The sequence below is a fragment of the Musca domestica genome, unplaced genomic scaffold (assembly GCF_030504385.1).
Source record: "Musca domestica strain aabys unplaced genomic scaffold, Musca_domestica.polishedcontigs.V.1.1 37, whole genome shotgun sequence".
Taxonomy (NCBI): domain Eukaryota; kingdom Metazoa; phylum Arthropoda; class Insecta; order Diptera; family Muscidae; genus Musca; species Musca domestica.
The window spans coordinates 6,988,277-7,010,345 of record NW_026712321.1 but is presented as its reverse complement, the minus strand read 5'-3'; the positions used below and the strand labels follow the sequence as shown (position 1 = coordinate 7,010,345).

General features: G+C 34.2%; 1 protein-coding gene across 1 annotated transcript in view; it reads left to right on the top strand.

The window, feature by feature from the left end:
• Positions 1 to 22,069, top strand: part of LOC101888476 (uncharacterized) — a 186,998-nt gene that overhangs the window by 81,350 nt on the left and 83,579 nt on the right. Inside the window, exons 3-4 of the mRNA XM_059126116.1 lie at positions 17,391 to 17,599; positions 18,044 to 18,288. Of these exons, the coding sequence (XP_058982099.1) occupies positions 17,391 to 17,599; positions 18,044 to 18,288 (454 nt within the window). The remainder of the gene's footprint in view (positions 1 to 17,390; positions 17,600 to 18,043; positions 18,289 to 22,069) is intronic.

The window sequence follows — 22,069 nt, the reverse complement described above, 5'->3', positions numbered from 1 at the left end:
AACATTCATGCCATTCATACGCTCGCTCTCTCATTCATTCCTTCTTTCCTTGCTTCATTTTCGGGTTAGAAGGCAATAAAACAAAAGGCCTTCAAAGAAAAGCGTGTAAGAAATTTCCTTTTGGCATCACAAAACATGAATCATGCGGCAGTCACTTGAGTTGGGGGTCGTTTTTTGTTTGGCTCAAAAAGAGGAATAAATTTACTGAAAAATTTCCAAACAAATTAGTTGCAATAAAACAGAAACGGGGTAGGTCACCAACTTTTTGTCTGTCTTTGATAAGGGGTAGCCAAAAAAAAAAAAATGAAATGGAACGTGCAAATTTTTCAAGACATTTCAGAGGCAGAATAAAAAATTAAGCAATTGAACAGAGATTTTAAGACGTGAGAAAATGTAGGAAAAAAGGGCCTCTACACCAAATGAAGGTTCCTTAAAAAATAAATGGAATTTTAAAACAATTCCAAATTGTTTCCTACCACCCAGAGGATTTATGTTTGAAATCCATTGATTAACATTGGTTTTATTTTCCCCTCTCTCTCTACCTTTGATCTGCCATAAAGACATAACAGTTATGTCATAAAATTCAATTTATATATTTTATTTCTCCAAAATTTATTTGTTAACATTTCCACCTCAAACATCATAAAATTGTAAGCCTTTTTTAATGGCAGATTAGAGTTGACGTGGATGTGATGTGATTTTATTTTAATTTTCTGTTTTTTCCTCATCAAAATCTCCCATGTTTATCACCAATGTTAAAATTGTGTTAAAACAAGCTGGGAACAACAGGAACATCAACGCCGACATGTCGCTCCATAAACGTGTGTAAATGTAAATGATATTTGTTACACATTAATGTCAGTCGACCATAAAAATACCTCTGGCTGGTCACATTCAATGTGCTGTAATCCAGGGCAAACATTGGATTTTTGAGTGAAATTCCCCCCAACCCTCTCTCTCACGAACTCCGTCGAAGGGTGTACAATTTCCCTCAAATTACTACCGTTGGAAATATTTTGAAATTTATATATCTTTTGTTTTATGACCACCCCGGTCAGGTCTTTAAATGAAAACATAAAATTAAAAATTGATTTTTATGGTGCTCAGTGTTTTTCAGTGGGTTTTATTTGAGAAAAATATTGTTTTACAGGTCATGAAATTAATCTTTTTTTTCGAAAAAAAAAAAAATATTCTTGTGGGTAGAAGGAGTGTAAGGAAAGGAGAAGGAAATATGGAGTAAATTTAAAATAAGTTCTGGCCCCGAGATATGGTGCATATTGGAGTATCTGTTAATCCTTATTATTTTTTTATTTTTTTATTTTATTATTATTATTATTATTATTATTATTATTATTTATTTATTTATTTATTTATTTTTTTTTTTTTTTGAAAAGCAGACGTTTTTTTCATTCTGAATATTTTTTTAAAATTTCGAACAAAATAAAAATAAAAAATCCATGTTTAATGCTTGGGTAATATTTTTTCTTTTCTTCCCCTTTTTTTCTTTCCGAATATTTTTAAAAATTTCGAAAAAAATCCATATTTGAAGCTTAGGTAATATTTTTAAAACTATTAAAAAAAATCCAAGAAATTAAAAGAAGTTTAAATGTAGCAATCGGTTCTCTCGGCAGATTTATACCCTCAGATTATTTTAATATATTTTGTCGTGCGTTACGGATTTTAAAAATATTGACCCTTTACGGCATGTGATGTACTTGAAGGAATGGACCGATATTTCCCATCTCCGAACTCGATCTATCTTCAATATAATCAATAATATTACAATGTAACGAGTACAAAATCGAATACTCGAGAGTTAGAGGGTTATCGTATGCACCAGCCAGACAGACAGACGGACACCCCTAAATCGACTCCAAATTTCCTGAAACGAATTTGGTCCAAAGAGACCTAGGGTATAAAACCTTTATTTCGATGAGGCATTATTTGGCCGTATTAAATGATATATACCCTCTGTAGCCATATGGCTGAGGATATAAAAATATAATTTCGAAATTTATGTTTGAAGTCTTAAAGGTCCTTTAATCAAAAAAAAAAAAAAAAAAAACTAACAATAAATATCCTTTTGTAAATCAAAATTTAAAAAGTTCTTGGGAAATATTCTTAAAAAAATCTACTAGAAATGCACTCTAGAAAATCCAAATGTAATGCCTTGGATGTCCTTGATAAGTATCCTTAATTCTTAAAAAAAAAATCTACTAGAAATGTACTCTAGAAAATCCGAATTTCCAGCCTTGGATGTCCTTGATAAATATCCTCCAAAAATCACCTCTAAATCGACTCCTGTGAAAAACTACGTTTGTAGCATTAAGAGTCCTTGAAAAGTATTAGAAAAAAAACAGGCAATAAATGGTCTTTAGAAGTTTGACGCTTAAAAAACATTCCTAAATATCTTTCTAAGTGATCCTGTGAAAATCCACTACAGAGGCTTTGAGGGTTCTTGAAAAATATCCTCCCAAAATCGACTCTAATTCGGCTTCGGCGAAAATCCATGTCTGCAGCATTAAAAAATCGACAGTGAATGGTTCTTTCAAAGTCGACATTTCAAACTTTAAAAGTGCAGGAAAAATATTTTTAAAAATCGACTCCAAATTCTTTATGCGAAAATCCACTAGTAAAGCTTTGAGGGTCCTTGGAAAATATTCTCCAAAAATCGACGCTAATTCGACTCCTATGAAAATCCTCTATTAAAGCGATTAAGGTACTTGAAAATATTAAAAAAATATATATATTCTAAAAATTCCTTGCAAATCATTTGAAAAAAAAAAAAAAATCAAAAATAAATGCTGCTTGAAAATTATTACCCCGAAGACCAACTCTAAATGGTCCTTTGAAAATCCACATTTGAAGCTTTAGAGTTCCTTGAAAAATATTAAAAAGACTTTAAGAGTGCTGGAAAATTATTCTTGAAAATCTATTCTCAATGCTCTTGTGAAAACTCACTTCCAAAGCTTAGAGGGTCTTTTAAAAATACCCCCCAAAAATCCTTGAAAAATTATTCTGAACAAATTTGTAGCTTTGCTAGTCTTTGTAAAAATATTTTAAAAAGATGGACAATAAATGCTCTTTGGAAAATCCTGCTTCAAAGCTATTAAAGTCCTTGAAAAATATTCTTTATAATCCAAGTCTGAGATCCTCAAAAAACATCCTTAAAAAATCGAGAACAAAATCCACATTTGAATTTAGGTATTTGGATGTGATTGTCCTCAATATTATAGCTTTGAAGGTCCTTGAAAAATATATTTTTAAAAAATTGATTTGTTATTTTCCCAAAAAATCCTTAAAATCCAGTTTTGAATGTCCTTTAAATATAGAGACTTTAACTTCGATTATAATAATATATTGGAAATGGACAGTAAATGCTATTTAAAAAATCCTGCATTAAAGCTCTGAAGGTCCTTCAAAAAATATTCTTCACTGTTTGTAGCTTTGATAGTCCTTAAAAAATATTTTCAAAATGTATAATAAATGCTCTTTTGAAAATCCTCCTTTAAATCTATCAAGGTCCTTGAGAGATATTCTTTTAAAAAAGACTATTGAAGACCTTGAAAAACATTCTTAAAAATGGGAAATAAATGTTATCAATCTAGCTTTGAAGGTCCTTTAAATGAAGAATCTGTTAAAATACGATTTTTGGAATTTTAAATTTTTACTTTTTATTTCTTATTTTTCTTAAAAAATCCCCTTTTGTACTAGTCCTTGTAAAAATATTTAAAAAAATGGACAATAAATGCTCTCTTGAAAATACTACATTAAAGCTTTAGAAGTCCTTGAAAAAATAATTGGAAAAATCCGATTTGTAGCTTTGATAGTCTTTGAAAAAAAATATTTAAAGAAATTGACAGAAAATTCTCTTTGAAAAGTCCTCTTTCAAAGGTTTTTTTCAAAGGTTTTTTTTTTTTCAAATTTTTCTTTAAAAACAATGTTTGAGGTCCGTTAAAAAGCTTCATAAAAAATAGAGAATAACTGCTCTTTGGAAACTTCACGTTTTGGATACTGGTATTTGGTTGCGATTATTCTCACGTTTATAGCTTTGAAGGTCCTTGAAAAATATATTTAAAAAAGTTGTTTGTTGTTTTCCAAAAAAAATCCTAAAAATCTAGCTTTGAAGGTCCTTGAAAAACATTCTTATAATATTGATTGTAAAAGCTCTTTGGAAAATCCACGTTTGGATTCAGGTATTTGGTTTTGATTGTCCTAACAATCCTCGTTTGTAGCTTTGGAGGTCCTTGAATATATATTTAAAAATCCAGGTATTTAGATTTGACTGCGACCATTATTTTACAATTTTTTTTTTTAAAAAAAATCTCTTGATCCCAAAAAATTTGTATAAAAAATTTAATTGCGTTTAAAAAATGTTCTTAACATTTTATGGCAACAAAAAAATATTGGTCTTCTAAAAATACAAAAAAAAGTCAAATGAAACGTTTGTGGTCCCTTGTTTCCCAAGCCACCAAAATATATCCCCCGATCCCCAATAAAATGTCTATTTCCAAGAAAGGTCCACTTCATTTCCTCTTTTCCAAATTCGAAATGTCCATCAATAACAGCCCATCAAAAAGAGCGAGGACACATCAATTGTCAATATAAATTTCGTCTAACCTGACACTAATTATAGGCCCTGGCTCAATATCTCTTGGAACAAATTCATTGACATTAAGGCAATTTAATTGCTATTTTATTGAAATTGTATTTGCTGTCAATAACATGTTAATGTTGACGTCTAATGGCTCTAAATTTCAACACAAATTTTACATGACAAACGAAAAAAGGTCGGTCAATAATTTCAATACCAAAAATAAACCTAAAATGTAAATCCAAAAATAAAATACAAATAAAAATAAAAATATATTGGGACCTCAATTGCTTCTCCCAGTGGAGAAACTTTGAGTTACTTCCCCCAACCCCAAACAAGGGAAAAAAGATGTGAATGGAATTCCTTCTATTTGGCACAATTATAAAATGCCAACAACAAGAAACTTTCCGGTGTGTGTGCGTGTGGACACCAATGAAAACGAAAGCTAGCTGGCTAGGCCCAAATACTCCCCCATAATTTAGGGTCACTTGCCGCGCTTGTTCGAGGGCGTTAATAAAACTTGTTGTTGCCATGATGTACAAGAAAACTTTTTTGTTCTTCGATTCCTTTGGGAAAATCATCCTCAAACAGAACGAGAACAAACTCAAATTGATGCACCAGTTTGTCAAAATAAAGAACACCGTTGATGACTCCACGACAAAGTTTGTGTGCGGGTGTGTCAATGTGTTTGATGAGAGGTAAGAAAATCCATGTATCTATCCATGATGGGGGTGGGAGGAATCTATGCGTGTGCATATGACAACAAACATGTCAACACGTGGAACTTTTGACAAAACAACGGCAACAACATCAGCAGTGAGACAATTTACGACAATGACAACGACCTGTCATTAAAATGAGATCTACAGCGAAGGGTCTCAACAATGTATCCAACGGCTAAGGGATACAAATTCTACACTGAAAAAAAATGCCTGGATAATTTTTCAGAAGAGAATTATAAGATAGAGCTCACTGAAGAAAGCCAAAAGCCTTCTATTCTGGTATGTTTTTCAGAGAAAAGCTAAAATTTGTCTCCTTTAAAAAATAGCTGGTATCCCCTTTTTCGGAGAATAGTAGATGCTGCTGTAGGTATTTTCTATTGGATAATTTCGTAAACGAACTAGACATTTTTAATTACTGAGAAGGGCAAGTGGTGTCACCTTTCGGAGAAGAGTTGAAATTTGTATCTTTCAGAGAAGAGATAGTGGTCTTCTCTATCGGCTGAAGCTATTTTATCTCAGATATGGCAGAGGTTTTCTCTTTCGGGGAAAGCAATATATCTTCTCTTTTAGAGAAAAGCTAAATGTCTTTCCTTTTGGAGGTGTTCTACTTGAGAAAATTGAGCTGAGAGTTTTCTTTTTCGAAGAAGGGTCGATGGCCTTCTCTTTCAGAAAAGAGATGAAGTTCTTGTCCTTCTAAGGAGAACCAAAGTTTTTATTTTCTATTGGATAATTTCGTAAACGAACTAGCCATTTTTAATTACTGAGAAGGGCAAGTGGTGTCACCTTTCGGAGAAGAGTTGAAATTTGTATCTTTCAGATAAGAGATAGTGATCTTCTCTCTCTGCTGAAGCTATTTTATCTCAGATATGGCAGAGGTTTTCTCTTTCGGGGAAAGCAAGATATCTTCTCTTTAAGAGAAAAGCTAAATGTCTTTCCTTTTGGAGGTGTTCTACTTCAGAAAAAATGAGCTGAGAGTTTTGTTTTTCGCAGAATGGCTGATGGTATTCTCTTTCAGAAAAGAGATGAAGTTCTTGTCCTTCTAAGAAGAGCCAAAGTTCTTATATATTGGAGAGGTACTAAAGTCCTTATTTCTACGAAAAAATGCTTAAAGTCTTCCTTTTCGGAGGATATCTGAACATCTTATATTCTGGAGTAGAGTAATAGTTCTTATATATTCATAGAACACCTGGCGAATCTCATTTTTCAGAGAGAAGTTCTCTTTTCTGTGATAAAGGTTTTCTCCTTCCTGCAACAATTTTTCCTTTCGAGAAGAGCAAAAGTTAGTCTCTTTTAATAGAATGTTCTCCCTTTCGAAAAAGATCTAAAGGAATTATATTTTGGAGAAGATCTTCTAGAGTAGAAATACTCTTCTCTCTCGTAGAAAAGCTGAAGGTTTTCTAGTTCAGAAAAATGAGCTAAGAGTTTTCTTTTTCGTAGAATAGCTGATGATATTCTCTTTCAGAAAAGAGTTGAAGTTCTTGTCCTTCTAAGAAGAGCCAAAGTTCTAACATATTGGAGAGGTGCTAAAAACCCTATCTCTAGGAAAAAATGCTTAAGGTTTTCCTTTTTGGAGGATATCTGAACATCTTATCTTCTGGAGAGTTCTTATATTTCTCATTTTTCAGAGAGAAGTTCTCTTTTCTGTGATAAAGGTTTTCTCCTTCCAGGAAAAACCTCTCCTTTCAAGAAGATCAGAAGTTCGTCACTTTCAACTGAATGTCTTCTCTTTCGAAAAAGATCGGAAGGAACTATATTTTCGGGAAGATCTGAAGTTTTGCTCTGTCTCATTGAATGCCTAAAGGTCTTTTCCTGTCTCATAGAAACCCTTAGGATCTTCACCGTCTCTTTGAAGACCTGTAGCTCTTTTCCGTTTAATTGAAGTCCTGAAGATATTTCTCGAATTTATTATCATATAGAAGGCCTGAAATTCTTTCTCCATCTCATCGAAGATCTGAAAGTAAAAGATCTACCGGCTTTCTCTTCCACATAGAAGATCTTAGGCTTTTCTCTGTGTGGAAGAAGGTTATAGACTTCCCTTTCTCTCTCCCTCTCTCTCTCTCTCTCTCTCTGTCTCTCTCTCGGAAGAACTAATTGTCATTTTTATTTCATGGCAGTAATGTTATATTCGCGGCCTCAAATAACTAATGAACTTATCTGTATCGTAGAAGAGTAGAAGACCTCCCCTGTTTCATGAACAGCAAAGGACTTCTCTGTATCATAAGAGAGGGAGAAGATCTACAAATATTAATCCAAAAAAAAAGACCATCAACTGTTCTATGGGAAATAAAAACTGTCATGTCTTCTATGAAAAATTTAGACCTTTATGTCAGAGAGAGCGAGAGAGAGATAATTGCTAGTTTCATTACCTGGAAAGAGAGTACTTATTTGAGATATTCTTTTTATCGAGAGTAGGCAATCATATTATTTTTCATAGTTTTAATATCAAACCTCTGAGAGCTCTCTCTCGTAGAAACATCAGATCTCTTAAATCCGATTATATATGAGAGACAAGATTTCTGAGATCCTTACTCTGGAAGAAAAATCTCTGAGATAAATAGAAGATCTCTTTAATAAATAATTAGTGAAGAGAGATGATGACCGTGTCTTTCTCTAGTATAGACATTTGACCTCTGTGATTTTCCTCTGGCGTAGAGAATATCTCTGAGATCTTCCTTTCGCATAGAGAGAAAATCTCCAAGATTTTAGCGTAGATATTTGAGATCTTCTTCAAGCAAAGATAGCAGGAGCTGTGTCCACTAAATAAATTAGATTTTCGGGAATTTTCTTTGGGGAGATTCTTGTGATCTTCCTTTGCCGAGAATACAACTGGGATATTTCTATAGTATATTGAGCAGATTTCTAGATATCCTGGTATAGAGAGCAGATGCTGAAGATCTTCCTTAATTCAGGAAAGCAGTTATATGAAGCCTAGCGTAGATAGAAAATATTTTAAACTCTACTCTAGCAAAGAGAGAAGGTTTGTTATATCTTTCCTTTTGTATAGGGCGCAGATACTTGAGTTCTTCCTCATGCATAGATATTAGATATTTGAGATCTTTGTCCTGTAAAAGATCATTCGATCATTCTCAAGCATACAGAGCAGATATCGGAGTCTGTCCTCTATACAGACAACGTTTTTTTTTTTTTTTTGAGATTTTTCTTAAGCATTGAAAGAAGATCACTGAGATCTTTAAAATATCTGCGATATCTTAAGGTAGTATTGGGAAAAGATCTCCGCGATTTTTTTCTGGTATGGACGAATCAGTGAGATCTTCCCTTTTTATGAGGAGAACATTTCTGAGACCTTTGTTTAGCATAGAAAGAAGATCTCCGAGGGTTTACGCAGGTATTTTCCTTTATTATAGACCAGCTATGAGCAGCCTTAAACGAAAAAGTAGAAGTGTGAAGTATTCCTCTAGTATTGGGAAAAGATCTCCGAGATGTTTTTCTTCCGAGAATCAGTGAGAGCTTCCCTTTTTATTAGGAGAACATTTCTGAGACCTTAGTATGGTATAGAAAGAAGATCTCTAAAATCAGGTATTTTCCTTTATTATAGACCAGCTATAAGCAGCCTTAAACGAAAAAGTAGAAGTGTGAAGTATTCCTCTTGTATTGGGAAAAGATCTCCGAGATGTTTTTTCTAGTGTGGACGAATCAGTGAGATCTTGCCTTCTTGTTGGGAGAACATTTCTGAGATCTCTGAGAGTTTTCGCAGGTATTTTCCTTTATTATAGACCAGCTATGAGCAGCCTCAAACGAAAGAGTAAAAGTGTGAAGTATTCTTCTAGTATTTGGAAAACATCTCGGAGTTTTTTCTGTTATGGACGAATCAGTGAGATCTTCCCTTTTTATTCGGAGAAAATTTCTGAGACCTTTGTTCAGTATAGAAAGAAGATCTCAGAGAGTTTACGCAGTAATCTTCCTTTGTTATAGACCAGCTATGAGCAGCCTCAAACGAAAAAGTACAAATAAACCACATGTATTCTCTCTCGATTTTCTTTTGTCGTTGATTTGGCAGGGTGAGAGAGAGTCTCTTATCATTATTGATGTAGATTATGTGAGAGGTACTGTTATACAAATTTTTTATGTAGAGAGACAATTGCTGAGATTTAGAAGAGTAGAGAAAATTTTTCTCTAGTTTGAGATGATCCCAGATATATTTCCCGAGCAAAGAGAAAAGATCATTGGCGGAGATCTCTCTCTCTCTTTATCTGCCCTAGAAGGAGTTCCCCAAAAAAGAGGAAGTCTACTGAGAATTTTTGATTGGAGACATGATGTTTCCTGGTCCTCTTTGTTTTTGCACAGTGTCGTCCTTATTCCATTTGTTGTTGTTCTTCCAGGGAAACCCATATTTTGGCATATTTTCCTTCCTATGCCAAGGGCCTTCTTGGCGGACTTGTATATGTATATTGACTGTTTATTTGCCTGCATGTTGTTGATGTGTGTGTGCGGTGGTATTGATGCCGTTATTAAAGATAGCTAAAATACCACACCACACAGCACACACACGCAGATATGACCCTATATCCGCTGGCTGTATTTGTCGCCTGGTGATGCCCTGCAATATTGGGTGTTATTTTGGATGACAGCTAATAAAAGTAAATTAAACGTGTCACATTTTACGATTTTGGTTTTTTCTCGCTCGCTTCATCTCCATCTGCTATTTTTTATTATGTGTTAAGTTTTGAGAACCGCCTCCCGAAAAATCTACATTTGAAGGCTATTAAATAAGTAATAGGTAGAACCAAAAAAAAAACGTTTCTAAAAAACGAACGAACGCTAGAATGTAACTAAAAGCTCGTAATTTATTTTATAAGTCTATTTGAAGTTTATGCTCGTGTTTTGTTGTTTTTTGGCTTTTTGACACTGGGGTATGAAAATGTTTTTTTTTTGGTTTTTTTTTTGGGAGATTTTGCTATTTTGTTGTGCTGCTGTTACTAGAAATGGCCAACGGCCCTGGCTGCCTCCGCTGCTCCTTCGGCTTTTTCTTCTCCTCCATTTTTTATGGTGATGCATGTTAATGTCTTACAATATTCTTGCGATTGGCCGTCTTATTTTATGATAATTGCCAGGGATTTTATGCCCAGGTAAAAGCCATGGAAGATGGCAAAGATAGCGTCCAAGATCTATTGGCTTTCTTTTTTGGTTTAAGACAAATTGGATTTTTTGTCCAAAGTTGATTGAGAAGTTCAAATGGAAAACTTTGCTAGAGAATGTTGCCATTTTTTGTTGTCGATTTTTTATTTGGCTTTCATCTTATCTAATTTGATGAATTTATCTAGGTCAATGTAATTGCCCAATAAAAGTAGACATCCTAATGGAGACATGCTGTAATATGGGTGGGCGGAAGACATTTTAAGAATATAGCTTTCCGGTCATCAAAAATTTGTTTTGATGGTTTAATTTAAAAGAAATTTAATTTGAAGTTAAGATGTAATTTTGTGAGGCAAGGAAATGGAGGAAAATAAGGGCAATATAGAAAATTTTATGGATCCAACATCGGAAGAAAAAGAAAATTCTGACAAGATACTCATAATATTGAGGAGTTTTTATGGTATTTTTTTTTCTTTCAAATTAAATGTACAGGGTGAGATAAAAAAGAACTGCAACAAAGTCAAACGCCATAATTTTTACATTTTTTTAAATTTTATTGAATGAATGCAAACAAGTAAAAAAGCTGTAAGTTCGGCCGGGCCGAATACCCTCCACAATTTGGAACGAAATTGGCAATTCTTAAAAACAATAAAATCTGTTAAAAATTCTGCTAAAATCTTAAAAATGCAGCTATTATATTAGGGTCTATACGACGACCCTGTTATAAGCCATTACAATATTCAAATGAGCAACTTAAAAAAATCGTTTATAACATCGATAAAATCGAAATACCGAATATCGGGTATTTCTGGCGTAGGCTGTAGTATCCATTACGAACTTCAAATACCAAATTTGAAACAATTCCGGTGAATAAATGTCCATAAAATCATTAAAATACCGAATATCGGGAGCTACCGTTATATGGGGGCTTACGGATAGGTGGACTTGCACAGACAATTTTCTGTCTTAGGATGTAGTATCCATAACGAACTTCAAATACCAAATTTGAAACAATTCCGGTGAATAAATGTCCATAAAATCATTAAAATACCGAATATCGGGAGGTACCGTCATATGGGGGCTCTACGAAGACGTGGACCTGCACAGACAATTTTCTGTCTTAGGCTGTAGTATCCATAATGAACTTCAAATACCAAATTTGAAACAGCTCCGTTGAATAAATTCGTTAAAATTATCAAAATACCGAATATCGGGAAGTACCGTTATATGGGGGCTATACGAAGACGTGGACCTGTATAGACAATTTTCTGTCTTAGGCTGTAGTATCCATTACGAACTTCAAATACCAAATTTGAAATTATTCCGGTGAAAAAATGTCCATAAAATCATTAAAATACCCATATCCGGAGCTACCGTTATATGGGGGCTCTACGAAGACGTGGACCTGCACAGAAAATTTTCTGTCTTAAGCTGTAGTATCCATTACGAATTTCAAATACCAAATTTTAAACTATTCCGGTGAATAATGTCGCTAAAATCTTCAAAATACCGAATATCGGGAGGTACCGTTATATGGGGGCTATACCAAAACATGGACCTACATGGCCCATTGTCAATACCAAAAGTCCTGCATACATAACATACATTTGAGTAAAATTTTATCAATCTACTTCAATTCATTCGGAAGCTAGAGTGATTTCCACAGACGGACAGACGGACATCGCTAAATCGACATAGAATTTTATGCTGATCAGGAAAATATATACTTTGTGGGATCTAAAATGTGTATTTCGAGGTGTTACAAACGGAATAACAAACTTAATATACCCTCCATACTATGGTGGAGGGTATAGAAATGTCGGAAATTACATTAAATTTGTTCGAATTGGTCAATTAGATTTGTTCGAATTGGTCACCTTTGGCACGAATTATGGCCTTCAAACCGTTATGACCAATAAAACCGTCACACGCTGCCCGAATGTTGCTCTGCGGTATTTTGGTCCATTCCTGGCGAAGCGCCTGCTTGAGGTGATCGACACCTTGGTATTTTTTAGAGCCAATCTTGCTTTCTAAAATACTGCAGACTCAATAGTCCAACGGATTGGAATCCGGAAATTTTGGTGGTCATAGTGCGCTGGAAATGAAGCGAGGAACCTCATTTTGTAACCATTCTTGGGTGGCGCGTGCTAAGTGCAATGATGCCGAATTCTATTGGAATATTCAAAGTCTAAGGCCAAAATGTTTGCGTTTCCAAGGCTTTAATATACCCTCCAAAATATTTTCGCAATAATATTCGGTACCGAGTCCTGTTGGAATGTCCAAGGTCTGCGGCCAAAATGTTTGCGTGCCCAAGACTTTAATATATCCTCCAGAATATTTTCGCGATAATATTCGGCATTTATTCAGATGTCTCGGTTGATTAATACGAGCGGGGAGCGACCATTGGCTGTTATGGCGGCCCACACTCTCACCATGGCCGGCGCTTGAGTTCTGGTGGCCAACCGAAGGTGCACATTTTGAGCTGACCTCTTTGGCAAGTAACCACAATCATTTTGTTTGTTTACAAACTGCAGGACAACAAATGTTTTCTCATCGGCGACGGAGAAAACCAAATTCGGCAGTTCACAACTTTCGGCCAAGGGAAGCAACTTTTTAGCTCTTTTCAGTCTATTTTCATTATGTTGCCTCGGTGTAAGTTCTTGCACTTTTTTTGGAATTTCAATGGCTTTAGTCCGAGCTCATTTTTTAATATTTGCCGGAATGGAATATTGCGTTATGTTCAGCTCACGAGCCATTTTCAGCCACTGCGAGGCAGGTTTCGATCAAATCTCTTCTTTACTTTTCGAAACATTTCTGCTGATGTTGCTGTTTTCTTCCGTCCACTTCCTTGGTGTCGGGCTACGCTACCAGTATCAGTATCACGGTTACGAGCGATGGTACGAGACACAAAAGATTTATTCACATTGTGGAGTGCGGGAGTGCTCTAACGATAGTCACTTGTGGTTTGCCAGCCAAATATAAAGAAATCACACTACCAGGCTTGAATTCCATCACGAATAACTTGTTTTCTGGAAAATTTCCACCAAAATGTTTTGGTAGGCTTGTAAACAATATAATGAGCTGTCACTGGAATAATTTTAACAGCTGTCGCACGAGTGGCTTAGAAATGACAGCAGTCTGAAGTTGGTTGCAGTTTTTTTTATCTCACCCTGTATTTGTATGATTATTCTGGAAGGATGTTGGCTGTAGAATCCTGCAGAAGATGAATACAAAGTTATATAATTAAATACAAAATGATATAATTAAATTCAAAATTACATAATTTAACTACTAGAAAGCCTTGGACTTAAAATTTGAATAAATTTTTATTTTCAAATAGTCGGTGAAATTTTTATAAAATAATTTAATTTCAATATTTAAAAATAATTACTATAAGCGATTTTTTTCGTCTGCCATCTGAGTCACCTTCATCGGCGGAAAATAATCACCAACTAATCCCCTTCATTAAGTTAACCAAAAATGGAAAAATAATACTCTCCAGAAATGCACCACATTTGCCACATAATCCACCCACATGTTCCCTTGAGTCCTTGAAGCCCTCATTAACCTTCAACCACATTTATTATGATTATTTTCCTTTTTTGTTTCTCTTTTAAAACGCATATTCTTTTCATTATATTCCATCATCTCATACAGAAATCCATCTCATTAGTAATGAATCTCAGTATTAATAGGTTTTTTTCTCTTCCAACAAAACAAAAATCTCCTCATTAATACAACAAAAAAAGATTAATAAATTCTAATAACTTGCATGCCATAAATCATCCTCAACCAAAAACAAAAAACTCCCAACCGGCTTGTTATACAAATCAACTCAGGTTAATTATTACGAAATAATAATTTGTATGGAATCCTTAACAAATGAGCATAAATATGAAAACGGGGTGACCCACCCCATGGCCTGAAAAGAATGTTTTGTAGGTTAATTATAAATTTAGATTTAGGAAGAACACATGTTCCCACATTGGTTGGTAATCTCTTTTGGAATATTCTTTTGTTGCAGCCAGGTGGGTAGTGAATCTGTAGACTGAAGAACCTTTAAAAATATATCAAACATCTAAAAGTTCATTCAGGATTAAATTTCCCCTTAAAAGGTCATATATGGCCAGAATACTCTCAAAAAGGTCTTCTATAGAGAGAATGCATTACGAAGGGAGAATTAGTTACGGAGGAAAAAGCTCTTTATTATTGAAAACATTTCAAAGAGATATTAGTTAAGATCCAAAATATCTATGACATGGGAAGGACTCAGAGAGAAAATCCCAAACGAAAAACCTCAGATGTTCTCTCTTACATCGTAGCAAATTTTCAGAGTCTTATCAGAAAGAGATGTCAGAGATTTTATAAGACTTCGAGAAAATCCGTGATACTCGTAGGGATCTCTGTCTCTGTATTAGAGGAAGATTTCAGATATCTTCACTCTGTATTAGAATAAAATTTAAGAAATCTTCTCTACTAGGGGTGATCTCATAGACCTTTTCTTTCTAATAATAGAAAATATGCTACTTTTTACTACTATAATTTCACAGAGTTAAGCTTTCACATATAACATGAGAAGATCTCAGAGGGAAGATTTTAAAAGAAAGACTGCAGATATCTTCTCTCTACAATGTCAATGATTTACTAGAAAAGATCTCAGAGGTTTTATCTGTCTACAAGAAAATCCGTAATCTTCTCACCATACTAGATAAAGTTCTTAGAGATCTTCTATATATATTAAATGAAAATCTCAGAAATCTTCCCTCTATCTGTCTCTCTCTCTCTCAACTAGAGGAAGATTTCAGATACCTTTTCTTTACACGTGTAGGAAATATGCCAGGAAAGGAAGATCTTCGAAGCGTAGTAAAATACTAGGAGAAATGCTATTTCAATGCCAGAGTAATATCTCTCTTTCTCTGTATCAGGCGGATATATCAGAAATCTGGTTTCTATATAAGATAAAGATATCAGCGATCTTCACTGTATACCATAGGAAAGCTTTGAAATGGTTCTTATTTAACAGGAGATTTCAATGATCTCTAATCGACAAATTGAAGATGCCATCTACTTCAATGAGAGATTTCAAAGCTCTTCTATACCTAAAATAGATTTCAAATGTCTTCAACATTATTTTAGTCTCAAATAGCTTACAAATGCCTTCCCTTTATGCAAGAGCCTTCAAAGATCTTGCATTTATAGACTCCCACTAATAAAAGACTTTTTAAGGGTATCGATCGGTAGAAGAGCCTTCAAAATATTTTATTCATAAAAGAGCTTTTAGGAGTATTCTGTCCACAAGTATATTTTACAGGTCTTCTGGTCATAGAATAACTTTTATATGTCTTTTTTAAGGTCTTCTGTTCATAGAAGAACTATCATGTTATTGGGAGAGCTTTCAAAGGCCATATAAGAGCTTTTTAAAATTTGATATTCATTGAAGAGCTTTTAAGAGTCTTCTGCTCATAGAGGAGCTTTCACAAGTCTTATATCCATGGGAGAGCTTTTAAAGATTTTTTATTAATAGGAGAGCTTTCAAAAAGCTTATATGTACTGATAAAATGCTTTCGAAGGTGTGATATTTATAAGAGATTAGAACATTTTTTCTATTCATAGAAAAGGTTCTAAATTCGTGTTTATTCACTGAAAAGCTTTCAACAATTTTTAATTCATAAAAGAGCTTTTAACCGTATTGCATACGTAGGGAAGCTTTTGAGTTTAGTTCTTTGAATAAACGGCTTCTATTACCTCATTTGTAAAACCTTTGCGTCTTAACTAACTTTAGACGATTTTTTTTACCTTTTAAGGCTTTGATATACCAAAAAACGGCATCTACAACTCTCCTATATACCCTTTCCAGAGCTTTTGTAACTAAAAGACCTTCAAAAGTTCTTCTGAAGAACTTTACAAAAAGCTTCCATATTTAGAAGCTCTACAAGAAGTTTTATTTTATAGCTAGAAGGCCCTTTTGTTATTACATTTTGTTTTTGAGATTTGAAGACACTTTACAGCTCATCTTTAAAGTACCTCTATGAGTAGAAGACTTTCTAAAGCTCTTCTTCGAACAGAAGACCTTGTCATATAGCTTTGTATGCTTTCTTATACATGATATATCTTCTAAAGTTCGTCTATTCTAAATATTCCTTCCGATCTCTTCTATACAGAATAACGTCAAAAGCTCATCTATACTTTTTTAAGGCATTTTAAAGCTCTCATATATATAACCAGGCTACTCTATATTTAGTAGACCACTTAAAGTTCTGGTTTACGTAGGGGTAATTTTCAAGTTATTTTATAGAAGTTCTTTGAAAGCTCTTTTTTTGATTTTTTAAACAATTTCCACAGCTATAAATCTTTTTACGCTTTTAGAACTTTCCAAGCTTTTCTGTGAGTGGGGCTTTTTAAGTTTCACTGTGATTACAAGACTGTTTATAGCACCTCTACGAGTGGAGGTCATATTAGAGCTCTTCTGATAATAGTAGACCTTCAGCAGGTTAAAGATCTTTGTAAGCTTTTCTACAACAAAAATTATTTTCGATCTCTTTAAAAGATAAAACTAAGTTAACTGCCCTCCTATTGATAAAATAGCCTCCAAGAGCCTCTCATATCATCAGAAGACATTTTGAAACTCTTTAATATATAGCTCTTCTATATCTAGTAGAGCTTTTAAAGTTCTTTTTATATAAATTATTTTCAAGGTGGGCTTTAAAATCTCTTCCCTTTATTAGATAAATTCAAGATGACAAAAAAGCTTTTTTCATAAAATAATACTCATAAAAGCTCTAGAGTAAATAATTATCATCAGAGCTTGTTATATTCTTATCGAACGGTATTTTTTAAATTACTTTCCCCTCAAATTTCTAAAATTTATATCCCTTCAAATTCATCACCTTTTTGTATATTATACCAAAATCCAGCCATCATTACTAATAACATTTCTCTTTTTTTTTGTTTCTTTCTTTTGCCTTCTTTTCTCATTATAGATTTGATGCCCGTGGACGGCCATTACATCAGGGCATACCATGGGCCGATGAGAATGTTTTCAATAAAAAAGCCCACTTTTATTATGACTCAAATCCGCCGGCTTTAAGGATTAAAAACATACAGCCAAGTGATGCCGGTCTGTATAAATGTCGGGTGGATTTTCATAAATCACCGACGCGTAATTGGAGGATAAATGTAACCGTATTGGGTAAGTGTTCTGAGGGGGAGTGCGGGAGTACAACAAAATGGGGGGCGTAAATGATGTAGCTTTGTTAAATTTTTCGTTTTTTGTATTTTATTAATATAAACATTTCATTTTATGGGCAAAAAGTCAGTGGGTGTTTCAATTAAATTTTGTGATAAAAGAAAAAAATGAAATGAGAGAGTGCCTGACAAAAAAAAAAAAAAAAAAAAAAAAAACATAAAAATGTCAGCAGCAGAGGTTGGAAAATTTGTGGGAGAATTCTTTGGAATTTAAAAATTTGAAAATTTTTTAATGTTTTATTTATGGCATAAAATGTTTGAAGTTCTTAAAACTTATTTGCCATATTTTGAATTAAAGTGCCTGGTCCTCAATTTATTTTATTTTCTGTTTTTTTTTTTTTTTTTTTTTTCTTCCTTAAATTTCATTTTATTTTCCTTCCTCTTTCAGTGCCACCCACCCATTTGACAATATTGGATAATCAAGGAGCAGCAATACGCGACCAGAAAGCCGGTCCCTATTTGGAAGGTGAAAGTCTGAACATAACGTGTTTATCAAGCGGCGGTGTGCCACCACCACGTGTCTCCTGGTGGCGTGAACATGCTTTGGTCGATGATTCATATGACGTACTACCAGATGGCAGTGTGCGCAATACGCTGCAGTTGAAAAATATTTCACGCAAAGATTTATTAACGGTAAGTGTGTCCTTTTGCTAGTAACAGGCACTGGCCAGCATTGCGGGAGTGGATGTTACATCCTCCCATGCCATTATGTAGCGGGTCGCCATGGGATGACTGTTACATAAAACCGTAGCTTTTTTTGTTGGTCTGCTTCTCTTCCTCTCTTCCTCTGCTTTTTTGGTGTAATGTGTCCTACAACCATAAGTCGTGTCTGTGGGAGACACCATGCTTTGTTGGTTATCCTTATTTAACGAACCATGCTAACAACGAATATCAACATCATCACTGCCAGAGGCATACTTAAAGGCCAAGCTGTTCTATTTTGCTTCGCTTCTTCTTTTTTTTTTGGTTTTTCATTCACCTACATTTCTTTAAATGAATAGCCATTTTTTATGCTGCCCAACTATTCTCCAGCTAAGGTTGAAATAAATAATGGCCACAGCATCGTGTTTGCAATTGAACTTTGAGTATTTTTTTCTCTCTCTTCTCTTCTCCTCTCCACTCTCTTTTCGTTGGTTGGGATTTAGTTTTTTATGTTTTGTAATTTTCTTCCTTAACTTTTATTGAATTTATAGTTGGGGCAAAAGTTTTAAAGGGAATCAAGAAAATATTTAAGTGGATTTGCGGTGAGGTTTTGCAGATTTTTTTTTTTTTTTTTTTTGTGGAGAACATTTACTGACATTGACTTATATAAAAGGAAATTGATGGTTTTGAATTTGTATTGAAAAGCGGATAACATGAAAATAGGAAAAACTTATTTAAATGGGATGTGGGCAGGATATGGAAGCTACTGAAGGGGAACAAGGAAAAGTAAAGTTGTGAAATTTATTTAACTGGGTTTCCTACAAAAAATATAGCCGCATAAGGCTAGTTAGGCATGTTAGGGTCAGTCAATCCCAGTTTACACATCATTATTTCAATCATATGTAAGGTGAGTTTTTCAAAATGATATTTAAAAATTTTAGGGCCTACTTTTAGGCGCTCTCCATAGTATTTATATTTAATACAAGAGCTTCTGTGTCTACCGGAACTTTTAAAGTTCTTCGGAAATACTTTTGAAAAATCCGCTCAATATATTCTATAGTTAGATAAGCAACTGCATAGTTAAAAGGACGTTTTACGATCTTCTCTCAGAAGATGAAATCATATCAAATGATTTTTAGAGCCTATTTTAAGGCGCTCCAAACAATTTTTTACACTGTCGATATACCCTACACCATAGTAGGGAGGGTATATTAAGTTTGTCATTCCGTTTGTAACGCCTTTAAATATACATTTTAGACCTCACATAGTATATATATTCTTGAACAGCATAAAATTCTATGTCGATTTAGAGATGTTCGTCCATTTGCCTGCCGTCCTTTCATCTGCCCGTCTGTGGAAATCACTCTAGCTTCCGAACGAGATGAAGTAGGTTGCTAAAATTTCACTCAAACGTATATTATGTCTGCAAGACTTTTGGTATTGAAAATGGACCATGTAGGTCCACGTTTTGGTATAGCCCCCATATAATGCTACCTCCCTATTTTCGGTATTTTGGTGATATAAGCGGTATCATTCATCGGAATTATTTCAAATTTCGCATTTGAAGTTCGTAATGGATGCTACAGCCTATGACAGAAAATTGTCCATGCAGGTCCCCGTCTTCGTATAGCCCCCATATATCTTAACCTCCCTATATTCGGTATTTTGATGATTTTAGCGACATTATTTAGCGTAATTGTTTCAAATTTGGTATTTGAAGTTCGTAATGGATACTACAGCTTATGACGGAAAATTGTGTGTGCAGGTCCACGTCTTCGTATAGCCCCCACATTACGGTACCTCGCGATATTCAATATTTTGATAATTTTAGCGACATTATTTACCGGAATTGTTTTAAATTTGGTATTTGAAGTTCGTAATTTATGCTACAACCTATGACAGAAAATTGTCCATGCATGTCCAGGTCTTTGTATAGCCCCCATATAACGGTACCTCCTGATATTCGGTATTTTGATGATTTTAGCGCCATTATTTAGCGGAATTGTTTCAAATTTGGTATTTGAAGTTCGTAATGGGTACTACGGAATAAGAAAGAAAATGGGTCATGAAGGTCCACGTCTTCGTATAGCGCCCGCATGACGGTACCTCCCTATATTCGGTATTTTAATGATTTTAGCGACACTCTTCACCGGAAGTGTCTCAAATTTGGTATTTGAAGTTCGTAATGGACACTACAGCCTATGACAGAAAATCGTCTTTGAAGGTCCACGTTTTGGTATATACCCCATATAATGGTACCTTCCTATATTCGGTATTTTGATGATTTTAGCGACATTATTCTCCGGAATTGTTTCAAATTCCTTATTTAGAGTTCGTAGTGGGAACTACAGTCTTTTGCAGAAAATTATCAATGCCCCATATATCAGTACCTCCCTATATTCGGTATTTTGATGATTTTATGTAAAATATTCACCGAAAGTTTTTGAAATGTCTTATATGAAGTTCTTAATAGGTACTACAGCCTATGACAAAAAAAATTGTCCTTGCAGGTCCACGTCTTCGTATAGCCCCCATATAGCAGCACTTCCCGACATTTGGTATTTTTATGATTTTAGCTACATTTTTCATCGATTTTTTTTCAAGTTTCGCGTTTGAATATTGAAATGACTTAAGACAAAAGTTGCCTATGCAGGTCCACGTAGTCCCTAATGTAACGGCTACATTCGGTATTTTAAGATTTTAACAGAATTGTTAAGGTTTTTTTTTTTGAAAATTGCCAAATTCGTTCTAAATGGTGTCGAACTTACAGCTTTTTTACTTTTTTTCATTTGTAAATTTAGGGGTTTCAAGGGCTCATGCTGAAGAAAATCCTGTCTCCGTAACTAAATACATCACCAAATATAGAATATTTTCCCCCTGTGACCTTTTTTTCCTCTTCTGAACAACAAAAAAAAAGCAAAAGACAAATAGAAGAATTTATAAATTGCCCGAATGAAATCAACTTTAATGCAGCCAATTTTAAAAATTTCAAAATGTCTAGGTAACGAAGAAAAATTCGAAAAAGAAAATAGGAAAAGCGAAACAAAGAAAATGTGATTTGAAAGGTACACAACAGTAAAACTAAATACGGTAATATATCAAAAAAAATCTGAAAAATATCTGGAGCATAAGTAGCAGAATGGTAAAAGTGACATTTGTCATACCCACACATCCATAAACCGTCTCTCGTTGGCGATGGTTGCATAACGTAAGGACAATGCCATAGTAGGATATATTACCAAAATATGTTGGCTTTGTTCATGGGATTGAATGGAGCATACAATTTCTAATGGGAAATTTCACCCAAGCGTATTTGGAGGGGGGACGAGGTGGCGGTGAAATATTTTTTCCAGGACAATAAAATCAAGCCTTGAAAAAATAATATATTCCCAAGGATCTATTTGCGGTAAATGGCTTTTAACAAATCTTATTTTAAATTTTGATGTTGTTATGATTGTGAGGTGAGGGGAATTAATATATCGTGGTTGGTTTTGTAATGTATACTGGGTATATGAACTGTACTTTACGGTTCTAAATTCGGTACGATTTGGATTTTTACGATTGGAAATGTTGATATTGGGATAATTGTTGAGGTATAAAGTTGAGAATTGTAGGTGGTTCTAGGTTACTAAAAATTTCGAGAAGTACTACATGGTACTAAATTTTCTATATGAGGAATGGATAGAGTTGGAAATCTCATATTTGGTATTAGGGTCGGATTCACTTTCACTTTCATTACCGGCAACGAACTTGAGGAAGTTGTGATTTCTTT